Below are 14,132 nucleotides of genomic sequence, written 5' to 3'. Positions count from 1 at the left end.
AGCAACGAACGAGCAGGGAGTTAACAATAAATTTCCAATCCATCTATCCAGTCTCTATGTCAGACGAAGCCAGAAATTAAACTATTCGTCCAAATACCTTGGCACACCTTCAACACATCACTCTAAAGTATGCGATATCGGCAACAAAAGTATCTGCCGACACCGTGTCTATCTTAAAACTTCTGACGTACAGAATACAAGGGCTAGCGAACCTACCGAGAGAATTGTTATAACATTGAGGAATATAAAATACAAGCTTGTACAACGTATCGAACGCTGTGAGTCTCTATTTCAGTGTCCGAAACGGAGCATTGGAAACGAAAACTATTGGACGGTAAGTGGCTGCAATTTAGTATCCTCCAGCACTATTTTCATGCCATGCAAACACTGACAGTGCATTTAGTGCACTCATGATCTAGGTTTTATGATTCGCATACGTTCCGAGTCCCTCTACCCGAGTAGCCGCCATTCATTCGCTTTCTCTAGAGAATTTCTGAATTCTTGACCAAAATCGCAATCGGAGCGTCACGTTGGCAACCGTCGGTGGCCAAAACATGCCGAGCCGTGCTCGGTCGTGTTCGTGTTTCGGTTTCGCGTGAGACACTTTTCCGCGAGCCCCGCACGATTTGCGATCGGCTTTTCCAACCTTGAACACCGCACGAGGCGCCCCAACTTCCGACGCCCTCAGTTTCGTTTACGCGCTACGTCGGTGCGCACATTGGACGCGGGTTTTCCACCAGAGCGTGACGACGGGGTTGATCAAGCCAAGCCAGAGGCTGAGCACAGCGGTGCGATCGTGTTCGGAGTGTCGCCTAAAGTTTGCCCAAGACCAATAGCAATTGGTCAATCCGCCAAACAGTGCTCGTTAGATAATAAAGCTGTGAGGTGATAAAGACGCGCCGTCCTCGATAGTTTTTGGCGTAACGTAATTGAGTCGCTTGAAAAGCGTTACAGTTCGTTAGCTGGTGGAAGGCATATTGCGGTGATGCTTACAAGAATTGATTTAAGTTTTGGCAGGAACCACAAATCACAGTCAAGGGGCATGAACTCACCCACCTTTGTTTGTGGGCGACCCTCGACATGATGTTAGTACCCGAAAGGAGCCTTAAGTATTAATGTGTTCTCTCCTGCCAATTCTCGGGAACTTCTTTTCCGTGCATTACGTATTGTTTGAGTGTGGTAATAGGTGAGACGGTAGTATGATTGTACAATGATCCCATTGACCGGTTACGGAGTTTCGTTTTGAGATTTATGACGGTGTAACTTTGTATGCAGCGGGCGTACATTTAATACCCTGGCAATCCCGCAAGTACTCCTATGCCCGTCTGGTCTATGCGATTAGAAACTGTGATCGACAGATTCGGCGTAAGGCTTCCCTTTCGCGTCGAGCTGCATAAGGAGTGATTTTACAACCTCGTCGGCTCCCACAGAGAAACGAAGTACTAAATGCAAGTTTCGACTCAGCATGACGCACCGCAGAGCACATGGCTTGCCACGACCTCTGTCAGCAGTTAGTACCGTTGTGCGGTGCGCGGGCAACCAATAGTGCCAATGTGGAGGCATACGCAACACTAGCACGGCACCAAAAAGAAGCGACCTGTCCACCACCGGTTGTATTCTGTCACCCTGCCAGTCGGGAGCGCGTTCCGTTCCTTTTTTGTTTTGCGCCATTCCGCCGTCGGTTTGTTTGGCCCTGGTGCGTCGTTCGCCATTGTTATGGTAACCGGATTATGAGGTGGCTTTGGTTGGTTGTGCACACATCGGCCATTTTCTGTGCTCACGTAACTAGTCACGACCGGGTTCTAGGCAGGGCACTAATTCCGTCCGGTCCTCAGTGTGCGGTGTACGTGCCTGGGGAGTCGAGAGGAAGTCCAGAGCAGATCGGTACAGCAGTTCTATCCCCAACTACACTGCGGCAACACTGGTGCGTTTGTGTCCCTATAGCCCAAGTTTATCGTTTTATCGATCAATCGTGCCAAAGCCGTGCTCGAAGCGAAGTGTGTGCGTGTTCACAATAGTTGGCCGCCCTGCTGCACCGGCACCGGCCCCAACAACCACCACAACAATCTAATCCGTCGATGGCGCCTGGATCCCGACAGCTGAAGAGCGGTTGTGGTTGGAATTGCGTTCAAAATAATTATGGCCCAGACGGAGTTTAACAAGACTTTTCCACCGACCTTCGCGGGGAAAGGGAACGGAGCGCGCACATTGGCGGTGGCGGTGTAAATCACTCGCTTGTCGCGGCGGAAGATCATTGTGCTCCCTCACGCGCGGCACCATCACCTCAAGGGCATTAGCATTGCGCTCGGCGAACCGGAAACGATTTACCTTGCCCGTCGGCCACGATTCAGGCGGTCGAGTTGATTTACCAGGTGTACCCTCAAGCGTACCAGCAGGACACACCTGGACCCTGTTTCTTTTCGTCCTCGTCGGTTCGGGTGCCGAAAAGGGTGCCTGCATTGGACATCCTGCCGATTGTGGGTGCGGACGCACAACCACTATCATTATCTCGGACATCTGTCGCTCACCCCTAGCTTGACAGCAAATTGTCAGTGGCATTCCCAGGAATTTCCACAAAAATAAAACGAAACCATTATCTAGCGACAATATCCGTCATCCTATTAAATAGGGCGGAGAGTACTGCGAGTGGCAAACGACGAACTGGCTCTAGGTTGTGTGCGCTGTAGAGGCACTACATTTCTCGCTAGTGGTGCGTTAAAAGCGTGATAAGGGCAGTTGACCAATGCTGTCGCACACAAGTATCGGAGAGCGGATCGTTTATAAAACTTAACTTGACACCTTAGTCAGTCAGTCGGTGTTTTATTATTTGGTGTAACGGTTTGCTTGGGAAGTAACAAAAAATTACTTTAAGTAACGATAACGTTTTTTGAATTCAAACAGTATACCTTCCGTCTGTTTGGCGAACACTCGGTAGAGGAAGTAAATTTAGGAGAAGCCTCCCGGCGCATCGATTCAACATTTCGTCAACGAACCTCCATAACCGGGCTGACCGAAAAGCTTATGATGAAACCCAACGCCAGCGGGTCCGTGCGTTGCTTATGGTTTATGTTTTGGGAAGAAGGTTTGCTTGGTGTTTTGGTTCCGCCTCGATAAACGCCAGCAAACACGCCTCGTAACGCCAGTTCCCCTCGTTGTTCAGCGTGGTGTGCCACGAACCACTTTGGTGGCCGCTGGGAAGCCGTGCCGCTGCTCGTCGCGCAGTGTGTCCATTTGTTTACCATCGCCCGGTCCGTTAGGACACACAGCACACGCGGCTGCCGTCGTCGCATATCACCACGTGCGCAGGGTCAAAGCAAGCCGAGACTAATAACCGTTGAAGCGAGGGCGCGAAATACCTCGAACTCGTCATCTCAAGGGGTGAATCGTGGGCTTGTGAAGTGGTTCTACAACCGCTGCAGAGTGTGTGGAATTATTAATTCGGGCATGGTTTACAAACTATGACCTCAATTCGGAGGACAGTGCGCTCGTGGCCGTTGAAAGCGTGTTTCGGTAGCACTTTCCCAGTGACATAAACGATCGCTAACGAGCATTAAAAATCTTCCGCGTATACCACGCGGCCTAGTGATGCGTGGAAAGTTACTCCATTGCTTAAAATGTGCATTCTTTAACCGGCCCCACATTAGGCATTAGCTGTTGATGGCGTAAAAGTGCAGCGTGTGCGCCCTACTTTCGAAGTGAAACCCGAATACTGGAAGTGATTATCTGTTTTACGCTCTGTGTGTGATCCGATCCGGAATGTGATTAGCGTAACACGGTGGCCGCACCTCCATTGTCCAGTAATTGTTTGTCCGAGTGTTTCAAAACGGCTATTGCTCTGCGAAATGCTACATTAATGTGTCCCATCGATCGGACGCTAACTGCAAGCGAGAACGCGATCGACTCGACGGCGAAGGGTTTAATGAGCGAAAGTGGCCGTCACAGTAGTGCAACCAGCATACGCAGATCGTCGCACCGACAAGTCGGTCAACAACGCCCGGCCCCGTCCCGAATGGCCACGGTAATGGCTCGTGGAAAGTGCTGGCAACCGAGCAGCCCTAAAGTTGCGTGTCTTATCGGTGGTAAGTGATTAGGCCGACAACAGTGCTGAAGATGCTTTGCGGAGGGCCAAACAAAAACTGGAAACATTTCGGTTCTGCCCGGGTGCGTTATCGCACGTTGGTTGCCACTTTCGGGCATGTTGTCGACTCGCCGGCGGTGCCAATGTTATGTTCTGACGTGTTCTGGGCGTAAACATTTTCTGCGCGCCGGCAGAACTTTCCCAAGCAGCTATTTGGACGCTTTTTAGATTGGGTTCGCAATGTGCTTCGTAACAAAACAAAAATTGATTTTAATCAAGCAAAACAAAGAAATGCGCCTTTTGGCGGGAATTTCATTGTTCTCACCACCCTGCACATGACGATTGTAATGTATTTTTGGTACTTTGTGCTAACATGAATTCTCATATTATATCGAAGAAAAGAGTTTATTTTGTACCATCTTTTGAATTTTTCACAAGTAATTTATACTTTGAAAAAATTAAAATTAAGATTCTATCTTTTATGGAACCATGGAAGAATTGGATTGCGTTGTGATTCGAGGGGTATTAGGAAAAAAATCATTTAAAGAACATGTAAAAATGTGTATTCAGTAATGAAAAGCAGACTTGTTGTAAACTGGTTTTTACCATTTTAATTGGTGATTTGGAATCGCAAAGATATAAATGAGATGCGATCTAATTCGAGGTTTCGTAGAAATATCGATTGGAATGGTTAATTTCACCCCAGAAATGAATCTGCGGACTTAACGATTGAATTGCACAGGAAGAGAAAAGCGTCGATGTTAACGACTAACGACGATGTGCCTTACTTTTCTTATCTTCTCACTTACTTTGCCTAATCTCACAGTCGTCACTTTCCCCACGTCCCGGGTGCCGGTGTTCGTGAGCCCCCGATCGAGTTATGGATGGACGCTTTTCAGTAGCATCGATTCGGTTCCAAACGATTGTTATGCTCAGCTATAATCAAGGTGTTACAATCTGCAGATTGTAAGCACGCGGTCTACAGCTTCTTTAGTTACGCTTTCCTGTTTTGCTGCCGATCGCGCCGATTGCGATCTAACAAATCATTATGCCGGCACTGTTGGATCTTCACCTCAGTGGCTGGGAATGGGAGCAAAGCTGGTTGCCGTTTGCATGGAGCAGTTGTTTGATTTGGCCCTGTTATATTCCTTACTTTTCTTAAACATTTATAAAAATTGTACAACGAGCATACTGCGTTGTAAAACCATTGAACCAAAGCGCACCATAAATCGCTTGCCCATCAGCGTTTGGTGCGAGACTTGTTCGTTTGCCATCGGTTAATTTATGACTAGGCCTCCCAACGAACGCAACACCGTTTAGACCACGCACTGCACTGAGTGGTTGTTGAACCGTGTGCACCTCCGGCGAACGCGGTTCACCTTTGTCGGCCCTACCCAACAGTAAAGGAGCGTCACGGCTCGCAGAACGCACGCAGGCTAATGTCTTGTGTCTACCGATGTGTCGGATCCCTTATGCTACAATAATGACCGATACACGGGGTCGCTGGTCGGTCGGTCGGGGAGAGAGAAACACTCCCGTCTCAATTACACCCTCGATTAGGCACCGGGCCCCTTGGAAGAAAGCAGAACAGAATAAAAATAAACCGGTAACAACCGGGACACGTGTGCTTCGAAATTCGAATGTCCTTTGAGGAGCGCAGAGAATTAACTGTTTTATTACATTTGCCCTGCTGGGCCCAGTGTTCAATAAACCGTTTGGGGGACGTTTATTGGAGGCGCTTTTGCACAATGGAACGGAACCGAACCTTCTGTAACATATTATATGCATTTTTTATCCATTTCCTTCCAGCCTTGGTGGCGATCTTATGCTATGGGTTGCCTTGCGTGAGTGGTCGGTTGGCTTCTTCCGAACCATTGGATGTTCCGCCGCCACCGGTAACGGTAGAACAACCAGCAACAGAAACAGGAGTGATAACCAGTTCCGCTGCGGCAACAGCATCACAAACGACATTAGATTTCAGTGCGCGGGCAACCGCCGTAACTACTGATAGTTCCGCCCCGAAGAATAATTCCAGTGAAGCGGTTCTATCGGCCGTTCCGCCACTGGTTGCTCACCCGACCGATGACCTGCACGAAACAACGTCGCCTTCCGAACCGGATGTATCAGCGGATCGGAGCTATACTGACGAGGACGACACACTCGACCGGCAAGGGTCGCTACCGATCGAGCCCCGGTCGATCGACGACGGAACAGCTGCCGCCAATAGTTTGCAACCGTCAATCGGAAGTCTACCAGGCGACGAGAATGGTGAGAAGTGGGAAGACACGACGGCATCGTCCACACCATCAGCCGACGGCGACCACGAGGTCTTCGAGTGCCCGGATCGTCCGTTTATCGACATATCTGGTGATTATCAGCACCGGAAGTACCCGCGCGGAGCTCGAGCAGATGCGGAACCCACATCGGATGGGCTGAGCGCGTATGTCGATGGTTATGCACAAGAGCATGGCTATCGAGTCCTCCGGCTACCCGGTGACCTAATGATGACCTTCATCGTCGAAATGGACGATTTCGGAGCTGCGGTGCTGGCGATCGATCGTATCAATGAGCTGCGACTGGTCGGCGAGGACATCGTTCTAGGTAAGTGTGAGGAATATGAAATGAGGTTGAAATGGTACCGGACCACGCTCATGTGGGTCACCATTTGAGGGCAGCAACCAACACGTTATTTAGCTTCATTTGGGTCTCCTTCTGTTGTACCTTTTCTAGAGGGCTATTGGCCTTGAAATTTGCATCACGTTTATTATTCCTTCAATTATAAGCTTTCATAAGTAGGGAATGTATGCCACTAACGCTATATTCGATGAGTTTCGAAGGTAGTTACGTTCACTTATTTTAGAACTAGACTAATGGGATTCTAATCGGATTGGATTTCTCAATCGTAACATTTGATCGGTTGTTTTTTTTTTATTAATTATTTCCAGTTATTGTTGGTGGTCTACATTTTTGACTGATTTCAGCCAAACTCAATTCAATCATACATTTTCTTTAAACTTTTTTCAGGCCTCAACATAATTCATCTCTTGAACTCATCCCTCAGTCAGCGGATACTACAGCAGGAAGTAAACTATCTGAAAGAATGCTCCACCAACACGATAGGGATCTTCGTTAGTTCCCACATATGGCCCGCAGTGCGGCTCCTCTCGGAAACGCTAGACTACAATATTTTCCCGCTCCCGTCCACATACGATATGCTCTTCACGAAGGCTGCCCACTTGCTGTACGAGCTACCGTGGACAAGCCTCAACTCCTCCGCAGTGATTCGTTCAGGATCGGCCGAATTAGCCACCAAGTTCGGTGCCATTTGCCGGCACGAGCATCTGTGCTTGGAGAGCATTCCTAGCAGCGACACCATTTACATACTTCTCGGGCTGGAACCCTCGATCCGATCTTACGCTTCCAACGGTACCGTTGTGCTTGTGTTGAGCGGAAGGGAACAGTGGCAAGTTGCCGGTAAGCAAACGTTCGTGTCGTTCGGCCAAAGTTGTGCAACTCTAACAATCCTTCGTTCGTTTAAAGATGTTCCTGCCTCGGCGTACGTGATAACGGAGAGTGCCGTCAATGTGACCATACTGGGTTACTCGTCCGATCGGTACGGGACAACACTACGAGGATCGGATCTCCTCGCCGAAGGTGGACTGCTGCTGGAGGTGGCCGATCTTCTGAATCGCACCGGAACGGAGTGCCTGAACGCTAGTATCGAGTGTCTGAACAATTGGAAGTATCACGCCAAACGGTCACATTCGGAAGTGTTAGCACAGCTTCAGCTACTAAACGGGACCCAGATGATGGCGGTGGAATTGAGACAAAAGGTCGTGCCACGTTTGGCGGATCTGAACGGAGCCAACGTTATCGCTGCCATGAAATCCCTCGGCCAGATGAAGTTGGTGGCTAGCTCGAACGTGATCACCAACTATACCACCATTCCCCAGCGCTCTTCGGAAAACACAGACGTTCCCGCGACGCTGGGAGCGATTTTCTACTGCGCGAAGGAGTTTGAAATTCGGCATCCGGACTTTATCGAGCGGCACCATAGGCCGATCTACTATGACGGCCGCGATGTTACAGAGATATTTGGCGAGATGTCGTGGCAGCTCAAAATGGAAGCCTGGGTGGCGGCCGGTTTGACCGTGTCATCGCTCGGCATTCTGCTGTGCGCTGCCATACTGATCTTCCTCCTGGTGCGGGTCTGCATGGACGACATACTGGAGGGTCATCCTCTGGGCAGTATTCTTTTGTTAGTTAGCCTGATCGTACAGTTCGCGGCGTTCATTCCGTTCAGCCTCGAGTACACTGGCTACGGCGAGGCAACAGAGCTCGGTGGCCATCGGGCAGACACCTTGCACACCTGGAACGCGCATTGTACGGTCAAGATCTTCCTCGTTTCGGTGTGCTACTGTATGACATTTTCGTTGCTTCTGTGCCGCGCCATCATGCTTGCCTCGATCGGCAGCGAAGGTGGGTTCCTGTCACACATCAACGGCTACATCCAGAGTGTAATCTGTGGCTTCAGTACGCTCGTACAGTTTGGATTGTCGGCGCAGCTGGTGATCGTGCTGCAAGCGAACGCACACAACATTTCCTGCAGCGAGATCTACTACGGCCACTGGTTTTGGGCGGTCATTGCGTACGACGGGATCTTGCTGATAGCACTTATCTTTCTGGCACCGTTCATTTTCCGCTCCCAGCGCAACTACCGGGAAGGCTTGCTGCTGGTGACCGGATCGGTGCTCTGTCTGGTAATATGGACCGTGTGGATTCCGCTGTGCATGTTTGGCTACGAGTGGCGCGAAGCGGCCGTCTCACTCGGGATGGTGGCCACTGCTTTGGCGGTTCTGGTCGGTATCATGATTCCGCGCTGTTTCCTGATGGTGCGTGGCATTGCCAGGTCAGATTTGGTACAAGCGCTTCCATCGTTGACATCGTTGGCATTTGCTCAAGCAAATCAGTACATTTCCGAACAGGTAACTGATTGATGGTTACGGCAACCAGAAATCTATCTTTTCTAATCTGCTAACCATGGGATTCCTCTTTGCAGAGTGTCTATGAGTGCGTCAATCCGGCAATGCGACAGCGATCACCAACCGACGATAGCTTCATCATGGATCAGGACCTCGACGAAGCGTACGCGGCCAACAGTGAAATTCCAACGTTGCCACTGCGTGGCCAGCGTAGCCGGTTGCGCCAGGAAAATGGTGCCACCACCATCAACGGCACCAACAACCATGGTCTTATCAGCAACGGAATTATTCAAACCAACTCCAGCAACGTCACTCACATTGCACCGAACTTCTATGGCATCTCCAATCCGTACAGTTGTTCCGACTCGCTGACCTCTCTCTCGCCGAATAAAATTACTCGTTTCTGAGAAGCTCACGGTGCAGCACCAAGGGACAGGTTGAACACCGGTCTTCCAGCTTCGCTGCCAGCACACATTCTAGTCATATGGAAACGGATGATCTACACCGATTCACGGCGCTACTGCTGTGAAAACTCGTGGTTTATGTGTGTTTTTTGGTTCCATCACCTTACTTTTCTTTCGTGACAGACAATGCATATTTTTAGTAGACCAACATCGAACGTGTCTCTTTCATTTTTAATGAAGCAGTAATATTTAAGTCTATTTATTTTGTAATAAAAGGTTCTCAACAGACCCATGCTTACTGAATTTTTTTCTGGTGCTATATCCACTCATTTACTTCGAAAGGTTCCTAGAACAGGCATGCCAAATCGCACTATATCAATAGATTCTTTTTATAGGAAATATGATTTAAATTCAAATTCCTGTGATTACCGTGAACGAAAGCATGCCAAAGTAACTAGATATTGGGGTGTGCAGCAGCCCTGCAAGCCCTGCACACCTACAGCATTAGTTACCTTGCGCACCGAGTGACGACTAACGTTTGTTTACACTTTGTACCTTTTTTGTCAAATGGTTTGCCGATAAACTGCGATTAGATATTTCGTGGCTAACGTTCATTTACGAGTTCGCCGTGGTGGCAACTAAAGCGTAATTTGTTACGGAGTGAGTTCAATCTGTCGAGAGAACAGTTTCGTCTGTGATATCCTAATACTAAGCGGACAGCGGATCACAGCAGCCAAACGTAATGAGACTGATTGAGAAAGTGTTCAACCCTACGGGGAAGCAGCACGTCGGAACCTTGATATTCTTGCACGGATCCGGTGAGTGTTATGTAAATTTGTGACCCACCCCGATGGCCCGAAGAAAATTAATTTAAAATTCAAATACCGCGCGCTACTCCCCGTTTGCAGGCGATACGGGCAATGGGCTGACGGAGTGGATTCGTTTTCTGCTCGGTCGTGATATGGAGTTCCCGCACATAAAGGTCATCATTCCGACCGCTCCTGTCCAGCCCTACACACCGATGGGTGGTGAGAACTCCAACGTATGGTTCAATCGGAAGCGCATCGAAATGGACTGTCCCGAGATCCGCACTTCGCTGGCCTCGATCTACGACACCGTGAATGAGCTGCTGGTGCGTGAGATGGCTGCTGGAGTGCCGCTCGGACGCATCATAATCGGTGGCTTTTCGATGGGAGGTGCTCTGGCCCTACACACCGCGTACCACCTAAACCGCGACTTGGGCGGTGTTTTTGCGATTTCATCATTCCTTAACACCGGAAGCATAGTGTACGATTCTCTCGGTTGCGTATCGCCTGACGACCGGCTGCCGGAACTGCTGATGATGCACGGTGAACGCGACACGCTCGTACCGATAGAATGGGGCCAAACGGCATTCGACGAGCTAGCTAAGCTCGGTGTACGCGGCCAGTTTGTACCACACCGTACGGCACTGCACGAGATCAAGAAAGATCAACTACTACGCGTGATCGATTGGGTGCAAAAGCTCATACCGGAACCGACGGACGATCCGGTTCCGGCGCCAAGCACGGTGGCACCGAAAAGTAAGCAAAAGGGAAAGCTATGATGCAACGAGAAGTTTGCCGAAGACTTCTACCACAAAGTTCATAAAAACAGTAGAAGCGGAGCTTCTCTATAGCGAATGGACATTGTAAGGATAAGGAAGCAGGATTTATCCGGATAGGAAAACGCGGTTACCGGTAGCGTTTGCATCGATCGGCGAGTAAACAAGCGGCAAGCGCCACTAACGAACATCGTCGGCAAACTGATCTAAAAATATCCTTTTCCGATTGGTGCGTTGTGGTTGTAGTAGTAGCACCCTTCCTATTAATAGTGTCGCGTGGTGACTCGTGTTTGGCCCAATTAGGTGCAACGCCCTATCCTCGTGTCGTTTGGGTCATTTAGACGAATTATAAGTAAAGGGCGCATTTCACTTCGGCGTGTGCCTTGCGGGCAGGCGAAAAGAATTCGAGAAATCACGCAAATACCAATAGATAAGCGCTTCAACGTGAATTCGAAGCCCAAAAGCAAAATCAAGAGATTCAATCTTGATAAATTTATATTAGCCTTCGTAAGGAGTTTGGAAAAGGAAAAGTATGGACCAAAGCAGTGGGGAATTTATACTGAAAGTAGGCAGCTGATATGCGGTTGGTAGTAAGTGTTACCGTTGTTGTACTGAAATACGACAATAAAAATGTAAAACAAATTAAAGTGTAGTTTGATTTGCTGTAAAAGTAGAAGCATGGGAGTAAATCGCATTGTGGCCAAGTATTGGCTGATTAGTACGATGCTGATACTGATTCAATCATCGCCGTTAGTAATTCCTGCCCTTTGCGGAAATTTTGGGGAACGGAATTATTTTTGAAAAGGGGAAATTATTTACTAAAGTACATTTAAATTTATTTTAATAAGACATTTTTGGAAATTTAAATAACATAAAATGATGCAAAGCTCTGGTTCAGAATGTCAATCCAACTTTTTATGCATTTCATTCCTGTGATTGGATTATTAATAACGTTTCTATGTTGCTATTGTTCGCTCGATACCCAGTGGAGCAAGTGGTTCGGAATTCGCGCGATATCCTGTCGGCCACGTCCACGCATGCATAGTGGAACATTTTAAAATCAATCCGATTTACTGCCACACATCACGCAACATTACCATACATGTACCGCGTGGCGCCGCCGGTAATTTCTTCGAGCCAATTCGCTTTCAAACCCTGTGCTCCACCTCATGCAATACTTAATTGGCCGGACAAACACAGGACCAACGCATAGTTTTCGAAAAGAACGAAAGGTGGCTCTATTCAGTTGCTAGCCAATCGTGGCCCTACCATGACGGACTGTGGGTCCAGCGTGGACATTACGCTCCTTCCGGTTGATGAGCCACATTTTGTACCGCGAGAAGTACCTGTTCTATTCGTTTCGCAGCGTGGTCTGCAGTTGAGAAAATTCCACTCCTTTTTGCCGGCTGGAGGCCCCGCTATCTATACCGTTCAGTTTTGTGACCTCCAACGATGGGTAAGAATGTTTTTTCGAAAACCCATGAAGTTGCCTTTCGTTGCTGATAGATTTGGTCGGCAATGCATTTACAGTCTGGGCGTTTAAAGTTGGCATCCGTCGGCCTCACACCGGACTGCTCTAGTGCAGACACGTCTGGTTCGAATCCCTCCGGGATGAATATGAACAAGGTGCAGTGCGCTGAAGCACCACCTACAGACAAGCTGTAAGCGAACAGGAACGACCAAAATCTTTGGGTCGGGAGGAAATTAAAAATGATAACCCGTTATTCACAAGGTGAGCAAACTATTTGTAATCAAAATGTTTTACGGTTTCCGTTTCCAGTTAAAAGTCAGGACAGCAAATTTGTCTGCGAAAGTCGTCAGTAATTATTTAGTCATGAACAATTAATTGATATGCCAATGGCGACCCTCGACACCTCTACTAAACCTTGACTATTTGTGTCTCCTGCTACCAATACCCTGGGCGCTTTTATCAGAACACTCCAGCAAGCAATGCATGAACCGATAAACGCCACCAACAATATCGCCCATTTTAATCCGTCCGATTAGCATCGCTCGACGGAACATATTTAATGAGCAGTCTAACCCGTTTTCACACACCCGAACGCATTCCAGTCAGTTTTTCTTGCCATTTTCTTTCCCTATCGAAAGCTTGCTGTGAACGAGAAAGCTCAGAAGCTGGCTCGGGGGAGAATTACGTTCACTAATTAATCCCGGCGACGGCGTTATGTCGCGCCGTTGATGAATCAATGTTTATCGGTCGGTACGTGCAATTTGAGGGAGGCGGATGCACTATTGTTCTTAGGTATCGATCATATTTGCAGCTCTTGGCAGCAGCATAACCGTGTTAGTAATTGACTGCTATCAGAAATCTATTTGAACCGAAAAAAGGGGAACGTGTACCCAGGTGCATGGACTCCACCATCATCAATGATTTAATTTATCTTCCGCGCAATCAGAAACGTCTGAAAAACTGGCCACCCTCTAAACATGCCGGGTTTTTTGCAATCTATGATGGAACGGATGGAAAACCGTTGAAACTTTTCCTTATGCCCTAGTAGCCCTAGTGGCGTGGATCGGCAGGATGGCAAAGTCTCGAGATCGCATACATGACTCGTAACACAGTATTTGCTCGTGCAGATCCTGTTGGGTCATCGTGTCAGTCCGATTGCAGTGTAAACGTGAAATCGAATGATGGCAGTAGTCTGTTTGACTAGCATAACGAGTTTGAATACCCAATTAATCTGGACAGTCAATGGTGGCTCCAACGGTAGCAGCGGTAAATGAAAGGAACCGGATCACTAGCGAGATACTTAACCATTGTGGAGCATAGATACTACAGTTTTGTTTCAGTTTTACAGTTTTTAATTTTTATGTAGCAAAAAAATTGTGATACTTTGAATAATGTACGAGTATAAACCTTCAAGCATTCAAAAATAGTAAAGACCCCACGTTCTTTCATCCAAAAGTTTTGTGAATTTTTTATTATCTTTGTCAAATCTGTTATCTCATGTATCTGCTGTTCGTCGGGTCGGGTCATCGTCGGGTTGCCGGATTTTTGGTCCCTCGAAGATCCCGAAACGGGGGAACGGTTTTTTGGGGCCACAGTGGGCACTTTCGATAGTTCA

The 14,132-nt window shown here is 48.3% G+C and overlaps 2 protein-coding genes across 2 annotated transcripts; both read left to right on the top strand.

Annotated features, from left to right (window-relative positions):
• Window positions 1-3,853: 3,853 nt before the first annotated feature.
• On the top strand, window positions 3,854-9,525 carry LOC128270078 (protein bride of sevenless). Its single transcript, XM_053007483.1, has 5 exons — window positions 3,854-4,079; window positions 5,888-6,679; window positions 7,103-7,552; window positions 7,619-9,063; window positions 9,138-9,525. The coding sequence occupies exons 1-5, from the start codon at window positions 3,854-3,856 to the stop codon at window positions 9,465-9,467; spliced, it is 3,243 nt and encodes a 1,080-aa protein (XP_052863443.1). The 3' UTR covers window positions 9,468-9,525.
• Window positions 9,526-10,044: 519 nt separating this feature from the next.
• LOC128272191 (lysophospholipase-like protein 1) lies at window positions 10,045-11,680 on the top strand. Its single transcript, XM_053009949.1, has 2 exons — window positions 10,045-10,282; window positions 10,373-11,680. The coding sequence occupies exons 1-2, from the start codon at window positions 10,207-10,209 to the stop codon at window positions 11,047-11,049; spliced, it is 753 nt and encodes a 250-aa protein (XP_052865909.1). The 5' UTR covers window positions 10,045-10,206; the 3' UTR covers window positions 11,050-11,680.
• Window positions 11,681-14,132: the final 2,452 nt, after the last annotated feature.

Source organism: Anopheles cruzii, chromosome 3 (genome assembly GCF_943734635.1).
Source record: "Anopheles cruzii chromosome 3, idAnoCruzAS_RS32_06, whole genome shotgun sequence".
Classification (NCBI taxonomy): domain Eukaryota; kingdom Metazoa; phylum Arthropoda; class Insecta; order Diptera; family Culicidae; genus Anopheles; species Anopheles cruzii.
Note: the sequence above shows the minus strand (reverse complement) of the source record. Positions and strands in the feature narration are given on the sequence as shown.